This window comes from Oncorhynchus mykiss, chromosome 16 (assembly GCF_013265735.2).
Source record: "Oncorhynchus mykiss isolate Arlee chromosome 16, USDA_OmykA_1.1, whole genome shotgun sequence".
NCBI lineage: Eukaryota > Metazoa > Chordata > Actinopteri > Salmoniformes > Salmonidae > Oncorhynchus > Oncorhynchus mykiss.
Genome location: NC_048580.1, coordinates 38194200 through 38217075, shown reverse-complemented (window position 1 = coordinate 38217075; position 22876 = coordinate 38194200). Strand labels below are relative to the sequence as shown.

The 22876-nt window shown below is 41.7% G+C and overlaps 1 protein-coding gene across 2 annotated transcripts in view; it reads right to left on the bottom strand.

Annotated features, from left to right (window-relative positions):
- The window catches only part of cpne5a (copine Va), a 111812-nt gene that overhangs the window by 61472 nt on the left and 27464 nt on the right, over positions 1 to 22876 (bottom strand). For both annotated transcript variants that reach the window (XM_021565742.2, XM_021565743.2), the window contains exons 3-4: positions 14385 to 14431; positions 10689 to 10792 (exon numbers count right to left, since the gene is read on the bottom strand). In XM_021565742.2, the coding sequence (XP_021421417.1) occupies positions 10689 to 10792; positions 14385 to 14431 (151 nt within the window). The remainder of the gene's footprint in view (positions 1 to 10688; positions 10793 to 14384; positions 14432 to 22876) is intronic.

Below are 22876 nucleotides of genomic sequence, written 5' to 3'. Positions count from 1 at the left end.
ACCAGGAGAGGGTCATGTAATTTGTAATTGATGAAATGTCAATATTTCTCAGTGTTTTAGAAATTGTCCCAGATGTCGCCTCTCATGTCTGATTCTCCACTGTTTTCACAATATCAATAGGCTACGAAGTGCATGATCGGAAAAGCACAGAGCAGAATTATATTTATATCTATCTGGTGTAAATAAAACTTGGCTGCATTACACACTGCAATGGATACTCCAACCCTGAGCCCTGGCCTGCTCTGCTCTTGCTGATCAAAAACTTTTTGGTGTGTTGCTTAAGCAATGGCTGTGCTGTGAAGGGCTACGGTGGCAGTTCAGGAGGAGAGTCAAAAGCTCCTTCTGATTATTTATTTTTGATTAGGCCTAGTCCCAAAAATATGCTATATTGCAGTTTGAAAAGGAGAGCGCAAAGTTGAGATGGAGGACCGGAGGTCAACTATGACAGCTTGCTACTACAATAGATTTGATTAAACACAATATGTGTCTTGCCCATGATGTTATGAGTTATTGACCTCATAATAAAGCCAGATTCGACTAATTTACATTGTGGTACTAAAACTTGAAGCAGCAGCCGGGGCACAATCAATCGGAAATGGACAGCTCATGGTGCTGAAAGTAGGCTAATTCAAGTAGGCATAATTCATTTAAACCGTCTTCCTTTTAATTAGACTTTACAATTAGACTAACAACAATAGTGTCACGACTTCCGCCGAAGTTGGTCCCTCTCTTTGTTCAGGCGGCGTTCGACGGTTGACATCACCGGTTTTCTAGTCACCACCGATCCCATGTTTCATTTTCGATTTGTTTTGTCTTCATTATACACACCTGGTTTCCATTCCATAATCATTGTTCCCTGTTTAACCCTCTTGTTTCCCCCTTGGTTTTGTGCGTGTTTGTTATTGTCAAGTTGTCTCGTTTTGTGACCTGGATTATTTAATCTCCTTTATGGAATATTGTTTTTGAGTAAAGTAACGGTTATTACTCATCTCTGTGTCCTGCGCCTGACTCCGCCTTACCAGCATCACCTAGACATATGACAAATAGGGCTTTGTGTTGGAGTCTATTTCTTCCTATTTAAGAAATAAGATGTAGGCCTACCCGTTTGACAGACGAAATTAGACAATGGCTGCTCTATCCATAGATTAGCCTACCTCCGTATTAGTGAAGGGCTGTTAAATTAAAATCAAGACTCGAATTGAGGGGGTATGAGAGGGTGCCATAGGCCTAGCTTTTATTAAAGAAACTGGTAAAAAAAAGTACAGGCCTACCCCTTGTTAGATTAAGAATTTTAAGAAAATAAAACTAATTTGTTTATATAAAGTGACCTGTAACAGTGCTTTGGTCCGGGATGCTTCATGCTAGAAACAAGCTGTAAAATACCCAGGAATGTCACGTTCTGACCATAGTTCTGTTATTTTAATCTTTGTTTTAGTATGGTCAGGGCGTGCGTTGGGGTGGGCAGTCTATGTTTGTTTTTCTATGTTGGTTTTTGTGTTTGGCCTAGTATGGTTCTCAATCAGAGGCAGATGTCGTTAGTTGTCTCTGATTGAGAATCATACTTAGGTAGCCTGGGTTTCACTTTTGGTTTGTGGGTGTTTGTTTCCGTGTGAGTGTTTGGGCCACACGGTACTGTTTCGGTTTTGTATATTTCACGTTTATTATTTTGTTCCAGTGTTCAGTTGTGTTTTTGAATAAATCAATATGGACACTTACCACGCTGCGTTTTAGTCCGATCCTTACTCCTCCACAGACGAAGAGGAGGAAATCCGTTACAAGGAAAGAAGTTACTCCGATGCATATGGGGATATCAATATTTAGTTCTTTGACATTCAGAGGCTGACTTTGCTTTAAAAGTAATCTAATTTTGACACTATCAATTGATTAAGCTATTACCTTTCTGTACAATAGAAGATGTTTAAACCCAGACAGCTTTTAGGGAAAAACTTGTGACCTTTTCACATTGGGTTAAGCCACATAAGAAGAGTAGCCAGCAGTTAAAGCTTACATTTTTTTCTACGGCAGTAGGCCTATTCTGTCTGGGGTGGAAAAGTAAAGTACCATGCTCGGATTCGTAATGACGTCTCAGATTTGAAAACAGGGACAGTTTTGTTGCAAACAAGACACCGATTTGGCATTTGGAGCTCATGCAGTGGGGGAGATCTTTGTGGGCTATACTCAGCCTTGTCTCAGGGTAGTAAGTTGGTGGTGTGTTGATATCCCTCTAGTGGTGTGGGGGCTGTGCTTTGGCAAAGTGGGTGGAGTTATATCCTGCCTCTTTGGCCCTGTCCGGGGATATCGTCAGATGGGGCCACATGTCCCCTAACCCCCCCCCCCCCCCCCCATCTCAGTTGCTAGTATCTGTGCTGCAATAGTCTATGTGCCGGGACTTGGGTCAGTCTGTCCTATCTGGTGTAATTCTCCTGTCTTATTTGGTGATGCCCCTTGGTTTGCTGCTCATGTCCCCTCTTGGGCCAACCGTTCAATGTGCTCGTTGGATTGTGGGACCCTGTGTGAAGTTCTCCTGTCCAAATAGTTGTGGTATTACCTTTTCCAGGAATTCTTCCATACCGGTTGTTCCACAACTTTCTGGGAAATGTTGATTTGAATTGCGACTGAAGTCTTCCATCCCGTTTCATCTTTCAGTAATGATGTATTTTTGTTTATCCACAGTTTTCTTTACACGGTTAACCCAGTTTCAGCCTCCACATTTTGAGGTTCAATCATACAATTATGCAGTTGTATAATTCTGCCACGAGCAGCAATGCAGATATTGAGATGAGCGAGGTGTAAGATTTAGCTCTCACACAGCCACACAGTTTAGACGATGTTCAGTTTAGAAAGAAAAAAAAACAAAGCCTACTGTATATCGTTGACTACATTAAAGCTATAATGGCACCTAGGAAATCTTTATCTAGATCTGGAATAAGAGGTGGGGTGGCTTACCAGCAAAGCCAAGTGGATGTAATGACAGCACATAATCAATGTGATAAATGAAAAGGCTTGAGCTGGATCTATGATTGGTAAGCCCGTTATGGTGGCTCCCTGAATGACAACCTGTGAGAAGGACTGAGAAACAGATCATTATTAATTGGTCCTATGTATAAATTAAAGGTTTATTTTAGCATCTAGCCTAACCAGAATTGTTATATTTTTATCAGATATGAAATTAGAAGATATAATTGAATACAACACTACAGTATATAATTGAAAAGCAACAATCTGGTTGTTTTTACAAAAATATACACTCATGATGCCGACAGTGCCTTCGGAAAGTATTCATTGACTTTTTCCACATTTTGTTACGTTACAGCCTTATTCTTCTTATTTTAAATATCATTTTTTCCTCAGCAATCTACACACAATACCCCAAGAATGACAAAGCGAGAACAGGTTTTTATTATTTGTGCAAGTTTATTACAAATAAAAAAACAGAAATGCCTTATTTACATAAGTTTCCCGACCCTTTAATATGAGACTAGAAATTGAGCTCAGGTGCATCCTGTTTCCATTGATCATCCTTGAGATGTTTCTACAACTTGATATGAGTCTGCCTGTGGTAAATTCAATTGATTGGACATGATCTGGAAAGGCACACATCTGTCTATACAAGGTCCCACAGTTGACAGTGCGTCCGAGCAAAAATAAAGCCATGAGGCTGACGAAATGTTTGTAGAGCACTTAGACAGCTTTGTGTTGAGGCACAGATCTGGAGAAGGGTACCAAAAAATGTCTGCAGCATTGAAGGTCCCCAAGAACACAGTAACCTCCATCTTTCTTAAATGAAGAATTGGTCAGGGAGAACCCGATATTCACTCTGACACAGCTCGAGGGTCACTCTGACAGAGCTTTAGAGTTTCTCTGTGGTGATGGGAGAACCTCCCAGAAGGACAACCATCTCTGCAGCACTCCATCTATCAGGCCTTTATGGTAGAGTGGCCAGATGGAAGCCACTCCTCAATAAAAGACACATGACCGCCCACTTGGGAGTTTGCCAAAAGGCACCTAAAGGACTCTCAGACCATGAGAAACCAGATTTGATGGTCTGATGAAACCAAGATTGAACTCTTTGGCCTGAATGCCAATTTTCACATCACGTCTGGAGGAAACCTGGCACCATCCCTACGGTGAAGCATGGTGGTGGCAGCATCATACTGTGGGGATGTTTTTCAGCAGCAGGGACTGGGAGACTAGTCAGGATCGAGGGAAAGATGAATGGAGAAAAGCACAGAGAGATGCTTGATGAAACAGGACAACGACCCTAAGCACACAGCCAATATAATGCAGGAGTGGCTTCGGGATAAGTCTTGATTGTCCTTGAGTGACCCAGCCAGAACCCGGACTTGAACCCGATCGAACATCTCTGGAGAGATCTGAAAATAGCTGTGCAGCAACGCTTCCCATCCAACCTGACAGAGTTTGAGAGGATCTGCAGAGAGGAATGGGAGAAATTCCCCAAATACAGGTGTTCCAAGCTTGTAACGTCATACCCAAGAAGACTCAAGGCTGTAATCACTGCCAAAAGTGCTCCAACAAAGTACTGAGTAAAGGGTCTGAAGAATTATCAGTCACAGTACCAGTCAAAAGTTTGGACTGTCATGACATTGCCCTCTTTGGGTACAGCGAGCACCACCCCCTTCTCTCTGCACCATCCCCCTCTCTCTCTTCCCACTACACCAGGCTCTGTTAGGCAGGTCATAAATTCCCGGAGGAGATTGTTCCTCATGGCCAGACAGTATAGAGAGAGAGTGAGTTTTCATAGAGAGAACAAAGGAACTTCTTTCACCTCACAGAACTTGAGAACTGAACAATATTCATGTTCTGGAGAATGTATAAACGGTCGGTGAAGTAGCCAGCTATGAACTAACTAAATCATTGGCCCGCCCCATGAGCACAGACATTGATCTGGCGTCGTGGGACAGCCCCTTTCTGCTCTTCCGAATATAACCCCCACCTTGGGAATTTATCTTCAGACCATGCTTCTCTCAACTACGAGAAGGCTAAGTTTTGAGCCCATTGTTGAATTCTTAACCATACCACGTGGTTAAACTCTGAGACTATCGAACCGACAGAATAAGAACAAATCTTTGATACTAATTGCTAGTCTGCAGCTAGGAATTTGGTACCATTGAACGAGAAGACCGACAACCGCCGAAACATCTATTCTATAACAACATTGCTGAATGTTACTCTGAACTATTCATTCCAACCACGGCAGAGAGAGAGAGGGCGGACAAACTCCGACAGAAACGAACTTTCCAACAGAGATCACGACGACACACTGAGCGTAAATATATATATTGATTGCAATTATTCCCAAATGAGTGAGCATTCATTTGCAAAGGATTAGCATTTCAATTGTTATAATTATCAACTTTGTAGTGTCTTATATTTCGCTCCCTCCTCAGTCCCTTTGTCTAACCATCCGCCATGCCGGTTTAGCCCACTAGGGCACATTTCTCTATAATTTCCTTGTAACCATATCTACTTCTACTGTGATTATTTAGTTAGTAAATAAATGATTTAAGACAATTGATGTTTGGATGATTCATAGTGAAGACTGGGTTCGTGCAGATAACCAACCATTTACAATGTTTGGAATGAGACTAACGTGAGGTAAAGAATAATTCATTAATTAGAAGAGTAATTGATCAGATATTAAAATATCTGAAAGTTATATTAGGAAAAGTATAACTTTGTAATCTGAATATTATCCCTGGTGCCCCGACTTCCTAGTTATTTACAGTTACATGATTAAGTTAGTTTAATCATGTAATAATAATTACAGAGAATTTATTTGAAAAAAATAAGATGACAGGACACACCTATTCATTCCAGTTTTTTTCTTGATGTTCACTATTTTCTACATTGTAGAATAATAGTGAGGACATCAAAACGATGAAATAACACATATGGAATCATGTAGTAACTAAAAAACGGTTAAACAAATCAAAATATATTTTATATTTGAGATTCTTCAAAGTAGCCACGCTTTGCCTTGATTACAGCTTTGCACACTCTTGACATTCTCTCAACCAGCTTCACCTGGAATGCTTTTCCAACAGTCTTGAAGGAGTTCCCACATATGCTGAGCACATGTTCACTGCTTTTCCTTCACTCTGCGGTTCAACTCATCCCAAACCATCTCAATTGGGTTGAGGTCGGGTGATTTTGGAGGCCAGGTCATCTGATGCAGCACTCCATCACTCTCCTTCTTCAAATAAATATGCAAATGTGATATTTCAGTTTATTATTTTTAATACCTTTGCAGACATTTCTAAAAACCTGTTTTTGCTTTGTCGTTATGGGGTATTGTGTGTAGGTTGATGAGAGAAAAAAACAATTCAATCAACTATAGAATAATACTGTAACGTAACAAAATGTGGAAAAAGTCAAGGGGCCTGAATACTTTCCGAATGCACTGTATGTGAATGCATTGCATTCAATGGGGGGGAGGGGAGATTAGTGTCACAATATTGATGCCTAGAGATATGCTTCACACACATTACGCGTAAGTGAATACATTGCGTTCAATGAGATTGATGCATAGATATGGATAGAGTAGTTGACACATAAGTCAATTGCATTCATGTCTGTCAGTTCTTTCTCTCTCTCTCGCTATTCTCTAATCATCTAATCTCTCTCTCTCCATCCCTACTTCTTTTTCTCTCCCTCTCTTTGCTTCTCTCTCTCTCTCTCTCTCTACCTCTTCTTTATCCCTCCTCTTCTCTCTTCAACCCCCTTCTCCCATCCCTTTCACCCTCTCTCTCCCTCCGCTCTCTCTTTCTCCCTCCTGTTTCTTCCTCTCTCTATCTATCTATTCTCTAACACCCACTCTCCATCTCCGGTTTTGCACCCCCTCAGGCTCTTGCGGTGGGGGAGATCTTTGTGGGCTATACTCAGCCTTTTCTCAGGGTAGTAAGTTGGTGGTCTTTTGATATTCCTCTGGTGGTGTGCTTTGGCAAAGTGGGTGGGGTTATACCCTGTCTGGTTGGCCCTGTCCGGGGGTATCGTTGGACGGGGCCACAGTGTCCCCAGTATCTATGCTGCAATAGTCTATGTGCTGGGGCTTGGGTCAGTCTGTCTTATCTGGTGTCCTGTGTGATCTTAAGTATGCTCCCTCTAGTCCTCCAAACTCTTTTTCGCTTTCTCTCTTTCCCCTCCTGGAGGACCTTGGTGCCAGCCCTAGGACCATGCCTGACGACTTCTGGCTGTCCCGTCCCCAGTCCTCCTGGTCATGCTTCTGATCCAGTTTCTGCTTTTCTAAATGCGACTATGGAACCCTGACCTTTAACCGGGCACAGCCAGAAGAGGATTGGCCATCTCTCAGAGCCTGGTTCTTCTCTAGATTTCTTCCCAGGTTCTTGCCTTTCCAGTGAGTTTTTCTTAGACACCATGCTTCTACATCTGCATTGCTTGGTCTTTGGGGTGTTAGTCTGGGTTTCTGTATAGCACTTTGTGACATCAGCTGATGTAAGAAGGGCTGTATAAATACTGTATAAATACATTTATAAATACATTTAATTGATTCTATTTCTTTCCCTCCTTCTTTTGTTCCCTCCCCCCTCCATATCTCTATCTATTCTCTAATCGCCCCTCTCCATTTCTCTCTAAAGGAGGTAGAGCGAGAGAAACAAAGGAAGAAAAAGGGAGGTAGAGAGGAGGAGGGAGGGAGGGAGACAAAAAGAGAGAGAAGAGCGAGGGAGAGGGCGATTCGAGAATAGAGAGTGAGAGAAAACCAACAGACATGAATACAGTTGGCTTCTGTGTCAACTACTTGATGCATATCTATGCGTCAATCTTATTGAATGCAATGCATTCACTTAGGCATCATGTCTCTGATACTTATCTTTAGGCATCAATAGTGACACTAATCTTTCCTCCATTGAATGCAATGTATTCTCTTAGGCGACATGTATCTGATGCTTATCTCTGGGTCAATATTGTGATACTAATCTTCCCCCCAATATATAATGCTATGTATTAACTTAAGGATCATGTCCGTGATGCCTATCTTTAGGCATCAGTATTGTGACACTAATTATCTCCCATTGAATGGAATGTATTGAATTATGTACCATGTATCTGATGATTATCTCCAGGCATCAATATTGTGACATCAATCTTCCCCCCATTGAATGCAATGTACTACCTTATGCTTCATGTAAGTGTTGCTTATCTCTATGCATCAATATTGAGACACTAATTCCCAACTACTGAATGTAATCTTTTCACATCATGTTTCTTTATTCGTATTGTTTTGCAAAATGGGCATAAGTGGGTCGTAGCTCTACTACATCCGATGTAAAATGTCCTCTGCGCCGGACCTAAAAATTATGCCTGTTGCACCACCAGGGCGTAAGCCCTTCTATAAGCTACTCCTGGGCATAGATTCCACGCCTAATATGGAAAAGGCAGAGGGTGTAAAATTGGGACCTTTTCATGATATGCACAGAAAATAACAGCAATTTATATTTTCAAAAGGATGTGAGTCTCGTGTTCATACAGTTGAAGTCGGAAGTTTACACACACCGTAGCCATTTAAACTCAATTTTCACAATTCCTGATATTGAATCCAAGTAAAAATTCCCTATCTTAGGTTAGTTAGGATCACCACTTCATTTTAAGAATGTGAAACGTCAGAATAATATTAGAGAGAGATTTATTTCAGATTTGATTTCTTTCATCACAGTCCCAGTTGGTCAGAAGTTTACATACACTCAATTAGTGTTTGGTTGCATTGCCTTGAAATTGTTTAAATTGGGTCAAATGTTTCGGGTAGCCTTCCACAAGCATTCCACAATAAGTTGGGTGAATTTTGGACCATTCCTCCTGACAGAGATGGTGTAACTGAGTCAGGTTTGTAAGGCCTCCTTGCTCGCACACACTTTTTCAGTTCTGCCCACAAATGTTCTATAGGATTGAGGTCAGGGCTTTGTGATGGCCACTCCAATACCTCGACTTTGTTGTCCTTAAGCCATTTTGCCGCAAATTTGTAAGCATGCTTGGGGTCATTGTCCATTTGGAAGACCCATTTGAAACCAAGTTTTAACATCCTGACTGGTGTCTTGAGATGTTGCTTCAATATTTCCACACATTTTTCCTGCCTCATGATGCCATCTATTTTGTGATGTGCACCAGTCCCTCCTGCAGCAAAGCACCCCCACAACATGATGCTGTCACCCCTGTTGGGATGGTGTTCTTCAGCTTGCAAGCTTCCCCCTTTTTCCTCCAAACATAACGATGGTCATTATGGCCAAACAGATCTATTTTTGTTTCATCAGACCAGAGGACATTTCTCCAAGAAGTACAATATTTGTCCCCATGTGCAGTTGCAAACCGTAGTCTGGCTTTTTTATGGCAGTTTTGGAGCAGTAGCTTCTTCCTTGCTGAGCAACCATTCAGGTTATGTCGATATAGGACTCATTTTACTGTGGATATAGATACTTTTGTACCTGTTTCCTCCAGCATCTTCACAAGGTCCTTTGCTGTTGTTCTGTGATTGATTTGCACTTTTCGCAACAAAGTACGTTCAACTCTAGGAGACAGAACGCGTCTCCTTCTTGAGCGGTATGACGGCAGCGTGGTACCATGGTGTTTATACTTGCGTACTATTGTTTGTACAGATAAACATGGTACCGTCAGGTGTTTGGAAATTGCTCCCAAGGATGAACCAGACTTGTTTTTTCTGAGGTCTTGGCTGATTTATTTTGATTTTCCCATGATGTCAAGCCTGAGTTTGAAGGTAGGCCTTGAAATACATCCACAGGTACACCTCCAATTGACTCAAATGATGTCAATTAACAGAAGCTTCTAAAGCCATGATATAATTTTCTGGAATGTACAAGCTCTTTAAAGGCACAGTCAACTTAGTGTATGTAAACTTCTGACCCACTGGAATTGTGAAATAATCTTTCTGTAAACAATTGTTGGAAAAAATGACTTGTGTCATGCACAAAGGAGATGTCCTAACCGACTTGCAAAAAATATAGTTTGTTAACAAGACATTTGTGGAGTGGTTGAAAAACAAGTTTAAATGGCTCCAACCTAAGTGTATGTAAACTTTTTCAGAACCTCATCTTTTCAAGTCATTGCAAAATAATACACTTGTGTCTGATCAGATATTAGAAAATTAATAGATGAGCTGCCACCTCCACTTATTTGCCCAGCCAGATGTCAAGGAACCAAATATATAGACGGCGATTCAATGAAACTAAAACAAAACGGTTGGATAACTTTGGTAGTTTCAGTAAGCAACATAATGATAAATGCCTACAATAGCATTAGCCTACTTTATTCCAATATTTTTTGATAATCATTCCAACAGTAATTATTGATTGATCCATCCAGTTGTGGTTGAGAAAACGTGCATGCGTAGTGGTGGGCTTTGCGAAGTGATGGGACCTGCCTCGTAAAGTTTAGAACTGGCACAAGGATGCTAACAACCTAGTAATGGGCGCTACCAAGCAACCATCATTATGAAGCTTCACATCTCATGAACCCGCATTGTTTAAGCCAGACTTAGCTACAACGAGTCTTACTTTTGGTTGGTGCAACAGGTGTAAATTCTGATCCCAAAGTCGGGTGTAGCTACGCCCGACCTAGCATTTAAGACCAATTTGTTTACACCCAACTGATGCAACCGGCTCCAAGTGTCTAGAAGTAGGTATTTCCCAGTTGGCACTTACACATCAAAGCGGAGGTTCTGCTTCTCTTCAAAGAAGAAGTCCAGGAAAAACTTCCGCACAAAGTTTGGATTCAGCGTGTTGTCAATCACCTCTGTTCTGCCAAACTAAAACAGAAGCCAGGGAAAGAAAATACAGAGGTGACAAAGTGATGCTACGTGTAACAGAACCTCCAATTTCTGTTTAATCCACCAGAAAAGACAGAACAAATATTACAAGAAATATTAATGGTTAAACTCAAATATACTAATTGATACAAAACAATTATTTTTGGATATACACTACCGTTCAAAAGTTTGGGGTCACTTAGAAATGTCCTTGTTTTTGAAAGAAAAGCACATTTTTTGTCCATTAAAATAACATCAAATTATCAGAAATACAGTGTAGATTGGCAAAAGAACAGAAGAACTCTGCCTAGAAGGCCAGCATCCCGGAGTCGCCGCTTCACTGTTGACATTGAGACTGGTGTTTTGCGGGTACTATTTAATGAAGCTGCCAGTTGAGGACTTGTGAGGCGTCTGTTTCTCAAACTAGACAGTCTAATGTACTTGTACTTTTGCTCAGTTGTGCACCGGGTCTTCCCACTCCTCTGGTTAGAGACAGTTTGCGCTGTTCTGTGAAAGGAGTAGTACACAGCGTTGTACGAGATCTTCAGTTTCTTGGCAATTTCTCACATGGAATAGCCTTCCTTTCTCAGAACAAGAATAGACTGGCGAGTTTCAGAAGAAATGTCTTTGTTTCTGGTCATTATGAGCCTATAATCGAACCCACAAATGCTTATTCTCCAGATACTCAACTAGTTTAAAGAAGGCCCTTTTTTGTTGCTTCTTTAATGAGCACAACAGTTTTCAGCTGTGATAACATAATTGCAAAAGAGTCTTCTAATGATTTTAAAATGATACACTTGGATTAGCTAACACAACGTGCCATTGGAACACAGGAGTGATGGTTGCTGATAATGGACCTCTGTACGCCTATGTAGATATTTCTTTAAAAATCTGCCGTTTCCAGCTACAGTAGTCATTTACAACATTAACAATGTCTACACTGTATTTCTGATCAATTTGATGTTATTTTAATGGACAAAAAATGTGCTTTTCTTTCAAAAACAAGGACATTTCTAAGTGGCCCCAAACTTTTGAACGGTAGTGTGTATATATATATATATATTACTGTATAATCTTCGTAAATTATCTCATAAAAAGTACTGGTGGAGTTATGTCACGCATGCAGCTAATAGCAATATATGGAAATGTCTGCTCTATCCAAAGTACAACCAACAGATTGCAGCATTACCGTAAAAATGTAGGAGGCAAGTGGAAATGGGAGAAGGTGATGAACTTTTCTTTATCCAAAATTGGTTAAAGAATATTGTGATAAATTAAGAAGTTTACCTGTTCCATTTAAGGACCAAAAAATGTGCAGCTGTGCCATACATTTGATTCAAAGCTTCTAGTTTTTCAATTTAAATGATTATTCAAAATTCTTGCAACCAATAGAATGTTATGTACATGTGGGATACCACCATCCTAGCTCTGCGGGAATCATTACTAGATCACTTGTTTTGGTACTGCTAATATGTACAGTGCCTTGCAAAAGTATTCACCCCCTTGGCGTTTTACCTATTTTGTTTCATTACAACCTGTAATTTAATACATATATGGCATATATAAAATATATGGCAATTAGAACTCAAAACTAGATGGTTTTTAGAGATAGATGGGAGGGGCAGTTGGTAGCTGAACTGGGGGACTAAAAACAAATAAAAAAGATAACTCATGTAAATTATACTGTGTCCGTAAAATGTATATAGTATGTTTAAGCTAGAAGTAAAAGCTGAAGTATTCTTGTCCATTAGTTTACTTAAATAAGGGGATGGGTGGTAGGGTTAGGGGAACATAATACACATCAGGGATTAGAAATTATGCAGACAATTACATTGATAGAACCCACAATCTATCTGCAATATTAAAGATGATCTAACCCCTATTGTTTTACTTATAAAAATAATATAACCTCAATCAAAACATAATCTCTGTGATAGATATCAGTATAAGCCATTTGATAATCAATAATCACTATAAATCTAAACATATGAACGTTTACATCACTAGCAATAACTGCACATGTTATCTGCCTGGCAATCAGACACTAATCCCCATTGGGCAGAGTGCCTGGCTGGTATGCTCCTATAGCGCAGAGTAATAACCTATTGATCCCTGCACTGCCTCAATACCCAGCTCATGTCCTTAGTGCCCAGTGCACATAATCCCAGCTATCAACTCTGTCCCTCCCAAGCCATTATTAGGCCTGGGAGGGTAGTTTATTGGAACCCTACCAGCCTACCTGGTATCCATCGACCAAGGAACATCCCATGATACACTTCCACCTGTTCTATTTTGGGAGGCGTTCTTTGAGGTATGATTGGTTAACGGGTAGTGGAGCCTTGCTGGGAATGTTAGAATATAAATTGTGTTGTTTAAGGGGAAACGCTTTCAATTATTGTGAAGTGACTGAAACTAAGAGGTCTTAGTTATAGTATGTCAACGCTACAGTACAGAGGAAACAAATAGATTTACTCAGCATCATTTTAATCTTAGTTTAACACTAACACTTTCAACCCTTAGTGTTGGTGTCTCAGTGTATGTGGTAGTGATCAGAAATAGAGAGAAGGGGAATCAGGCAAGGTGCTTTGGCTTGTGAGTCTTCACTAAATGAATGGTGCAAATATGTCTGCAGCTGGCTATGGAAAGTTTACTCTGCCGATTGCGTTCCAATAATTATGCCCTCTCATTGATTAACCCTGCCGCATTGAATAAGCAGGTGGAAGACATCTTGCTGAGAGAGAGAGAGAGAGAGAGAGAGAGAGAGAGAGAGAGAGAGAGAGAGAGAGAGAGAGAGAGAGAGAGAGAGAGAGAGAGAGAGAGAGAGAGAGAGAGAGAGAGAGAGAGAGAGTTGTGGATGTGACTATTTAATGAGCCCCTCTAGAGCTCTAGACATTTGGGAAAATGTGGCTTGTTCACTACCTGAACCTATCTTATCCTTTCTGCTTCTTACCCCAGGCCATTCTACACTAATAGGAATGATGGTAAAATCCATACCAATTACTGATCATGGCTAGTGGTGCCTTAACCCACTAGTTAGTTAAGGAAATGTGCTGGGCAGTGCAGAATGTTTGGACTTGTGGCATTCAGACAAGTGACACTAACGTCTCAAATGTTTTCTAATTAATACTGCTCATTGATATACAAATGCAACCACATTCGGCATACTTATGTGATTTTGGAACAGTCCGAAAATAATAATATCAGGAAATCATTTCAGTGTCAGTGGCTCAGCTACCTACTGGGCACAGGCGTCAGTTGAAAGTCTAGTTTTGATTTACATTTAGGTTCAAAGTTAGGTGAAAAAAATACAAAATGCCTTTATGTTGATGACTTATTGCAAATCCAAAGAGTTTTCTACGTTGATTCAACGTCATCACACACATTTTTGGGGTTGGAAATGATGTAGAAACAATATTGATTCAACCAGTTCTTGCCCAGTGGGAAAAAAAGAAGATGGAACAACATGAGTCTCAGTCCGGGAGGGTTCTTACATTTTTCCCCAATCATAGAAATCAGTACCTGTAAGTTAGCAGAACAGTGACTAAAGACGAAAATGCAAAAAGCTGAAAATATAACTTAATTTTCCACTCACCTCCATCCACTCTTTGGTCCCGATACCTTGAACATACAGCACAACCACTGCATTGAAAGAGACAGAGTTAAAAGAAGGCCATAAGAGAACTTCTGAATCTAGAGTAGTCTTCAACAAACTAAACCAAAATGTCAAAACATTAAATTAGAAGAGAAAACTAATTTGGTAGAATAGGTTCAGGTTGGTCACATTCATTTAAAACAGCTCATCAGCGGTTGAATGTTGGGCATTAGCAGTATAATCCACTTCGCTCTGGCTTCGTGCAGGCAATTAAAAAAAGGATCTCTTCTAATGACCAATTAAGAACATTGAGATAACAGCATCGGGGCAAGTGTCTGAGTACCTTGGCAACATTACTGTATTTGTAAATGCTGTTCACTGCACTCGTGGTAGGTTTGTCACGCTGAGGATTTTTGCTAGCTAATGCAACTAGAAACCACTTTGGCAACGATTATGCATAACTATGCCGACGAGCTGCCCAGATACAAACCACTTGTGAAATACCACATTAGAGAGCAAAATCCCTTGGATAATAATTTTTAAATGTTTTATTTAACCTTTATTTAAGCAGGCATGTCAATTAAGAAAAAAATATCCTGTAGGGACGGGGTTAAAAAATAAAATAAAATATGTAAGACCAAACGGACAACACAGACAGAAGACACTGGTAATAGCACAAATACAACAGGAAACAAACAGTGGGTGTGTGTGTGTGTGTGCGCGTGGAGGCATGTGTATGGTGTGTCTGAAGTTAAACAACATGCTTCCTTACATAAGGCAACGCAAACTAGTGACATATGGTGACAACTAGAAACATTTACAGTACATGTAACATGCAACAACCTGTTCATCTATTTATGCTTTGAACTCCAGGACACAATTTCAAGACTAGGGGACTGAGTAATGAAAGGACCTTTTTCTATGCTCGGTTAAAACTTTCAGGACTCTTAGTCTAAAACAAGATTGAGACCTGAGCGGATAGACAAAATGGCAACTTTCCTAAGAACGTACCAGTGTTTGAGCCTGCGTGTTGCTAGTGATGTCCACCGAACAGCACAGTAGAGATCACAATGGTGAGTTAGACATCTCTGATTGGTGACAAAAGAGCTACATGATACACAGGGTCAAGAGCTTTCAGTGTAGAGCTTTTGAGGCTTGCAACATGAATAGTATCACCATAGTCCAATACAGAGAGAAAAGTACAATGAATCAACTCCTTTTTGGCAGCAAAGGAAAAACTGACTTTGTGCCGGGAATAAAACCCAATACGCAGCTTAAGTTCTCTATATGGGTGGTGGAGCTCAACTTGTCATCCACTTACACTTGCTCTATAGAATGTCCTTCCAAGGTAGTAATTACATGGTTTTCTGAGAATTTAGTATTGGAAAATACAATGCATTTTGTTTTAGAGGAATTCAGAACAAGCTACAAATCGTACAGATTAAGTTGAATGATGTTTTTGTTTTTTCAAAAGCCAAACTGCTGCCAGTTGAATAAGAGAACAGTGCCATCTGGGTTCGATTTGACAGGTTTGACCAGTAATCCCAACGCACTTCAATCTCTGCACCAAGACATTATGGTCCACAGTGCCAAGTCTATGAAAACAGATAAACAATGCAGCTTCCTATCAAGGGCATAGTGAATATCATTGAACGTTTTCAAAGTTTAAAACCCACCAAGCCTGTGAGGAAATAAACTAGTGAGGCCATAGAGGAGTTAAAGGGCTGCCTGGCCTCCACTGATTGGGGCATTTCTAAAGATGAAAGCACCAACATTCACTATTACACAGACTGTGTCACATCTTACATCAGTGTCTGTGAGGAAAACTGAATTCCAACCATCACTTTTTTTCAAATTCAACAACGACAAAACCCTGGTTCACTGCTGAACTCAGAGTACTGTGCTCAGCCAAAGAGGTGACACATAGGAGCAACAACAAAGAGGACTATAGAACTGCTAAACTGCTGCTCAACAAGGCGATTGAAGTGGCCAAAAGTCGTTACAAGGAGCAGCTAGAACAACAATTCTCCACCAACGACTGCTTGTCTGTCTGGAAGGGTCTCCGAATGAGTTCTAATGAGTTCTAAATGTCATTTTAAATCACAAAGAGCCCTCAGCCATCAAGAGTCTCCTCAGCTATCTTGCCCCTCAACTGACAACACCCTCAGCCATCAAGCGTCCCCTCAGCTATCTTGCCCCTCAGCTCAAAACACCCTCAGCCATCAAGTCTCCTCAGCTATCTTGGCCCTCAGCTGACAACACCCTCAGCCATCTGGACTCTCCCCCCCCCCCCCCCCCCCCCCCCCATCACTGACTACTTTCTTCCCTGTCCCCCTCCCTCTCTCCCTCCTTCTAGCCTACACCAGACTGCCCTCTTCCTTGTCATCACAGAAAAGGAGGTGAACAAGCTCTTCAGAAGGCTGCAAGTCCAGACCGGATTTCCTCAGCCACACTAAAGAACTGTGCTGACCAGCTTTCCTGTTTTCACACACATATTCAATCAGTCTCTAGAACTATGCACTGTACCTGCCCGCTTCAAATCCTCCACCATCATCCCATTCCTGAAGAAACAAAAGGTGACAAGCCTGAACGACTACAGACCTGTAGTGCTCATGAAAACCTTTGAGCTCCTGGTCCTGTTCCATCTCAAAACCACCACCCATGCCCTCCTTGACCCCATGCAGTTCGCCTACAGAGCCAATAGGTCTGTGGACGATGCCTTCAACATGGACTTCTCTACATCCTTCAACACCTCGACAACCCAAGGACATACGTGAGAATACTGTTTGTGGACTCAAACTCAGTGTTCAACACAATCATTTTGGACCTGCTACAGCACAAACACACCAAGCTGAACATTTCGGACTCCATCTGCCGGTGGCTCACCGACTTCCTGACCAAGAGAACAAAGCATGTTAAGATGGGAAAACATCTTTCAGACTCCCTGTCTACCAGCACGGGGGCGCCACAGGGTTGCATGCTCTCCCCCCTCCTCTACTCGTTCTACACCAATGACTGCACCTACAGCGACGCATCTGTCAAACTATTGAAGTTTGCTGATGACACCACACTAGTCAATCTCCGACGACGACGACAAGTCCAAGTACCATGGATAGGTTGACCGCCTGGTGGCTTGGTGCAGTCACAACAACTTGGAACTCAACACAGTCAAAACAGTGGAGATGGTGGTTGACTTCAAGAAATGACTTCAAGAAATATACGGCCAAGTCATTACAATTCCTGGGGACTATCATCTCCCACAACCTCAAGTGGGAGGACCACATCACAGAGGTGACCAAGGAGGCTTGGCAGAGAATGTATATCTGCCCCAGTTGAGGAAACTCAAAAACTCTCTGACAATTCTGGTTCGGTTCTACACATTCATCCTAACTCCTTCTTTCAGCATCTGGTTTAGGTCTGCGTCTGACCGCTGTAAGGGCAAACTTCAGTGCATCGTCCAGTCTGTGGAGAAGGTCATCGGCTGTACCTGCCCAACATCAAGGACCTGCACACCTCCAAGATAAGGAAGCATGCAGGTAAGATCATCGCCGGCCCTGCCCTCCCCGGACCCCCCATCTTTCAAAGACAACACTTTGGCAGACGGTTTAGGTCAATCATGACCAAAAACGCTCAACACCTGAACAGTTTCTTCCCCAATGCTTGTGGCCCTCACCAACCGGCCATCAGGCTCATAGAGATGAAGTGACTTTGAATTGGGCCGATTACTGCACCTTGTATTCTAATCTGCATTATACTGCATTTACACTATGTACACTTCACACAACACTGTATATATTCACCATGGCAGCATCCCTCCCTCTGCTTATATAGAGATATCCCCTCTATAAATGGTATATTCCAACTGAAACCAGCCTATACTGCAGAATGTTCTGTTTTATGTTTCCTGTACTGACATGATATATTCTGTATGATATCAATGTGGACTTCTGTCTGTATTCTGTTTGTATATTGCATATATACAGCACCTTCACAGTAAGGCAAATTCTGGCTTTGTGTACTTGGCTAATAAAGGGTATTCTGATCATGTAAATCACTGGTAGTGCAATGAAGAAGTCTACCAAATAAAGTCTACCAAAGTTGACTCTGTGTTTGTAAGTATGCCAGGTAAAGGAAGTGAGATTGAGACAGACAGGACAAGGCAGATATATGAGAGCTCCCAGTAGTGCCCTGTTGTCTGTTAAGTAAAAAGAACAGCTGTAATAAATGACTAAAATAGTCTAATTCCAAAATGCTACAGGGCCTGATTGAGCATTAGTTAGCGCGTAGCAATGCAGTCCATTAAAAAATGGAACTCTGCCAGGTATTTCCAAGTCAACAAAGTAAACAGATTCAGTGGATATCCGGGGTATCTTACAGAAACAACCATTAAAGTTTGAACCACAACATAGAGCGAATCATTCTGAGAAGATGAGAGGTGTATCCCGGTGCTATAGGAATCTTCCAGGATGAGAGAGAATCTAGTACTCCTTCAGATTAATCTAAATTTGGGGACAGATGAGAGAAACCCATAGCTTGGCTCCCATCATCAGACGGATAGTCTGGTTTATGGAAAGTGACTGGTAGAGGATACGCCATCTGGTGGGAAAGTGCAGAGTCAAATCAAAAGGAGCTGCACGCCAACTGTTTTACTCTGGCTTCAGGACCAGGTAACCAGCTGAACTGAAATTAAATTCAATCAATCTTACACGCTTAGAAAAAAATATGCTATCTACAGTAGAACCTGGGGCACTGAGGGGGGCGTGTCACGTCTTGCCAGTTCCTGCTCCACTTAGCTTTTTTATTGCTCTTTTTGCATTAATTATTACCTTGTTTGCTCAGAATGTTTGTGCAATAATTTCCTATGACCGACCAACACTTTTGGAACATGAATCGGAAGCTATAGATTTATCTCTCAGACTCCCAGATCTGGAATACTTGTTTTCCGCACAGCGGTCTTACTTGTTGCTCCTGACCGAGATGACCAAACCCGAGGAAGAAAAAAGCTAGGCTGACAAGATGGGCTACACCTCCTCCTCTTACTAGTATCCTGATGGCTAATGTCCAATCGCTGGAAAATAAACTTTGTGAACTCAGAGCAAGGCTATAATTGCAGAGGGACATCAGGGAATGCTGTGTCTCTGTTCCCAAGCAGATGTTTTATATAAACTCAGCAAAAAAATAAACATCCCTTTTTCAGGACCCTGTCTTTCAGCAATAATTCGTAAAAATCCAAATAACTTCACAGATCTTCATTGTAAAGGGTTTAAACACTGTTTCCCATGCTTTCCCATGTTCAATGAACCATAAACAATTAATGAACATGCACCTGTGGGACGGTCATTAAGACACTAACAGCTTACAGACGGTAGGGAATTAAGGTCCCAAGTTATGAAAACTTAGGACACTAAAGAGGCCAGTCTACTGACTCTGAAAAGCATGTTGCAAGGAGGCATGAGGACTGCAGATGTGGCCAGGGCAATATATTAAAATGTCCGTACTGTGAGACGCATAAGACAGCGCTACAGGGAGACAGGGTGGACAACTGATAGTCCTCGCAGTAGTAGAACACGTGTAAACAACACCTGCACAGGATCGGTACATCCGAACATCACACCTACGGAACAGGTACAGGATGGCAACAACAACTGCCCGAGTTACAGTGGGGCAAAAAAGTATTTAGTCAGCCACCAATTGTGCAAGGTCTCCCACTTAAAAAGATGAGAGAAGCCTGTAATTTTCATCATTGGTACACTTCAACTATGACAGACAAAATGAGAAAAAAATTCCAGAAATTCACATTGTAGGATTTTTTATAAATTTATTTGCAAATTATGGTGGAAAATAAGTATTTGGTCAATAACAAAAGTTTATCTCAATCCTTTGTTATATACCCTTTGTTGGCAATGACAGATGTCAAACGTTTTCTGTAAGTCTTCACAAGGTTTTCACACACTGTTGCTGATATTTTGGCCCATTCCTCCATGCAGATCTCCTCTAGAGCAGTGATGATTTGGGGCTGTTGCTGGGCAACATGGACTTTCAACTCCCTCCAAAGATTTTCTATGGGGTTGAGATCCGGAGACTGGCTAGGTCACTCCAGGACCTTGAAATGCTTCTTACGAAGCCACTCCTTCGATGCCCGGGCGGTGTGTTTGGGATCATTGTCATGCTGAAAGACCCAGCCAAGTTTCATCTTCAATGCCCTTGCTGATGGAAGGAGGTTTTCACTCAAAATCTCACGATACATGGCCCCATTCATTCTTTCCTTTTGGGTGTTTCCACCCCCATGCTTCACAGTAGGTATGGTGTTCTTTGGATGCAACTCAGCATTCTTTGTCCTCCAAACATGACGAGTTGAGTTTTTACTAAAAAGTTATATTTTGGTTTCATCTGACCATATGACATTCTCCCAATCTTCTTCTGGATCTTCCAAATGCTCTCTAGCAAACTTCAGACGGGCCTGGACATGTACTGGCTTAAACACGTCTGGCACTGCAGGATTTGAGGATTTTCCCTGGCGGCGTAGTGTGTTACTGATGGTAGGCTTTGATACTTTGGTCCCAGCTCTCTGCAGGTCATTCACTAGGTCCCCCCGTGTGGTTCTGGGATTTTTGCTCACCGTTCTTGTGATCATTTTGACACCACGGGGTGAGATCTTGCGTGGAGCCCCAGATCGAGGGAGATTATCAGTGGTCTTGTATGTCTTCCATTTCCTAATAATTGCTCCCACAGTTGATTTTTTCAAACCAAGCTGCTTACCTATTGCAGATTCAGTCTTCCCAGCCTGGTGCAGGTCTACAATTTTGTTTCTGGTGTCCTTTGACAGCTATTTGGTCTTGGCCATAGTGGAGATTGGAGTGTGACTGTTTGAGGTTGTGGACAGGTGTCTTTTATACTGATAACAAGTTAAAACAGGTGCCATTAACCTCTTGAACCTCTGGGGGCAGTTCTTTTGGGAAAAACTGAACATTTGCTATCTAACTGAGAGTCTCCTCATTGAAAACATCTGAAGTTCTTCAAAGGTAAATTATTTTATTTGAATGCTTTTCTTGTTTTTGTGAAAATGTTGCCTGCTGAATGCTAGGCTTAATGCTATGCTAGCTATCAATACTCTTACACAAATGCTTGTGTAACTATGGTTGAAAAGCATATTTTGAAAATCTGAGATGACAGTGTTGTTAACAAAAGGCTAAGCTTGTGAGCCAATATATTTATTGAATTTAATTTGCGATTTTCATGAATAGTTAACGTTGCGTTATGCTAATGAGCTTGAGGCTATAATTACGCTCCCGGATACGGGATTGCTCGTCGCAACAGGTTAATACACGTAACGAGTGGAGGACAGAGGAGCCTCTTAAAGAAGAAGTTACAGGTCTGTGAGAGACAGAAATCTTGCTTGTTTGTAGGTGACCAAATACTTATTTTCCACCATAATTTGCAAATAAATTCATTAAAAATCCTACAATGTGATTTTCTGGATTTTCTGGAAAATTACAGGCCTCTCTCATCTTTTTAAGTGGGAGAACTTGCACAATTGGTGGCTGACTAAATACTTTTTTGCCCCACTGTACACCAGGAACGCACAATCGTGTAAGTCAGTCGTCAGTGCTCAGACTGTCCGCAATAGGCTGAGATAGGCTGGACTGAGGGCTTCTAGGCCTGTTGTAAGGCAGGTCCTCACCAGACATCACCGGCAACAACGTCACCTATGGGCAAAAACCCACCGTTGCTGGACCAGACAGGACTGGCAAAAAGTGCTCTTCACTGACGAGTTGCAGTTTTGTCTCACCGGGGGTGATGGTTGGATTCACGTTTATCGTCGAAGGAATGAGTGTTACACCGAGGCCTGTACTCTGGAGCGGGATCGATTTGTAGGAGGAGAGTCCGTCATGGTCTGGGGCGGTGTGTCACAGCATCATCGGACTGAGCTTGTTGTCATTGCAGGCAATCTCAGCGCTGTGGTTTACAGGGAAGACATCCTTCCTCCCTCATGTGGTACCCTTCCTGCAGGCTAATCCTGACATGACCCTCCAGCATGACAATGCCACCAGCCATACTGCTCGTTCTGTGAGTGATTTCCTGCAAGACAGGAATGTCAGTGTTCTGCCATGGCCAGCGAAGAGCCCAGATCTCAATTCCATTGAGCACATCTGGGACCTGTTGGATCGGAGGGTGAGGGTTAGGGCCATTCCCCCCAGAAATGTCCGGGAACTTGCCTTGGTGGAAGAGTGGGGAAACATCTCACAGCAAGAACTAGCAAATCTGGTGCAGTCCATGAGGAGGAGATGCACTGCAGTACTTAATGCAGCTGCACCAGATACTGACTGTTACTTTTGATTTTGACCCCCCCTCCCCCCTCCCCTTTGTTCAGGGACACATTATTCCATTTCTGTTAGTCACATGTCTGTGGAACTTGTTCAGTTTATGTCTAAGTTGTTTAATCTTATGCTCATACAAATATTTACACATGTTAAGTTTGCTGAAAATAAACG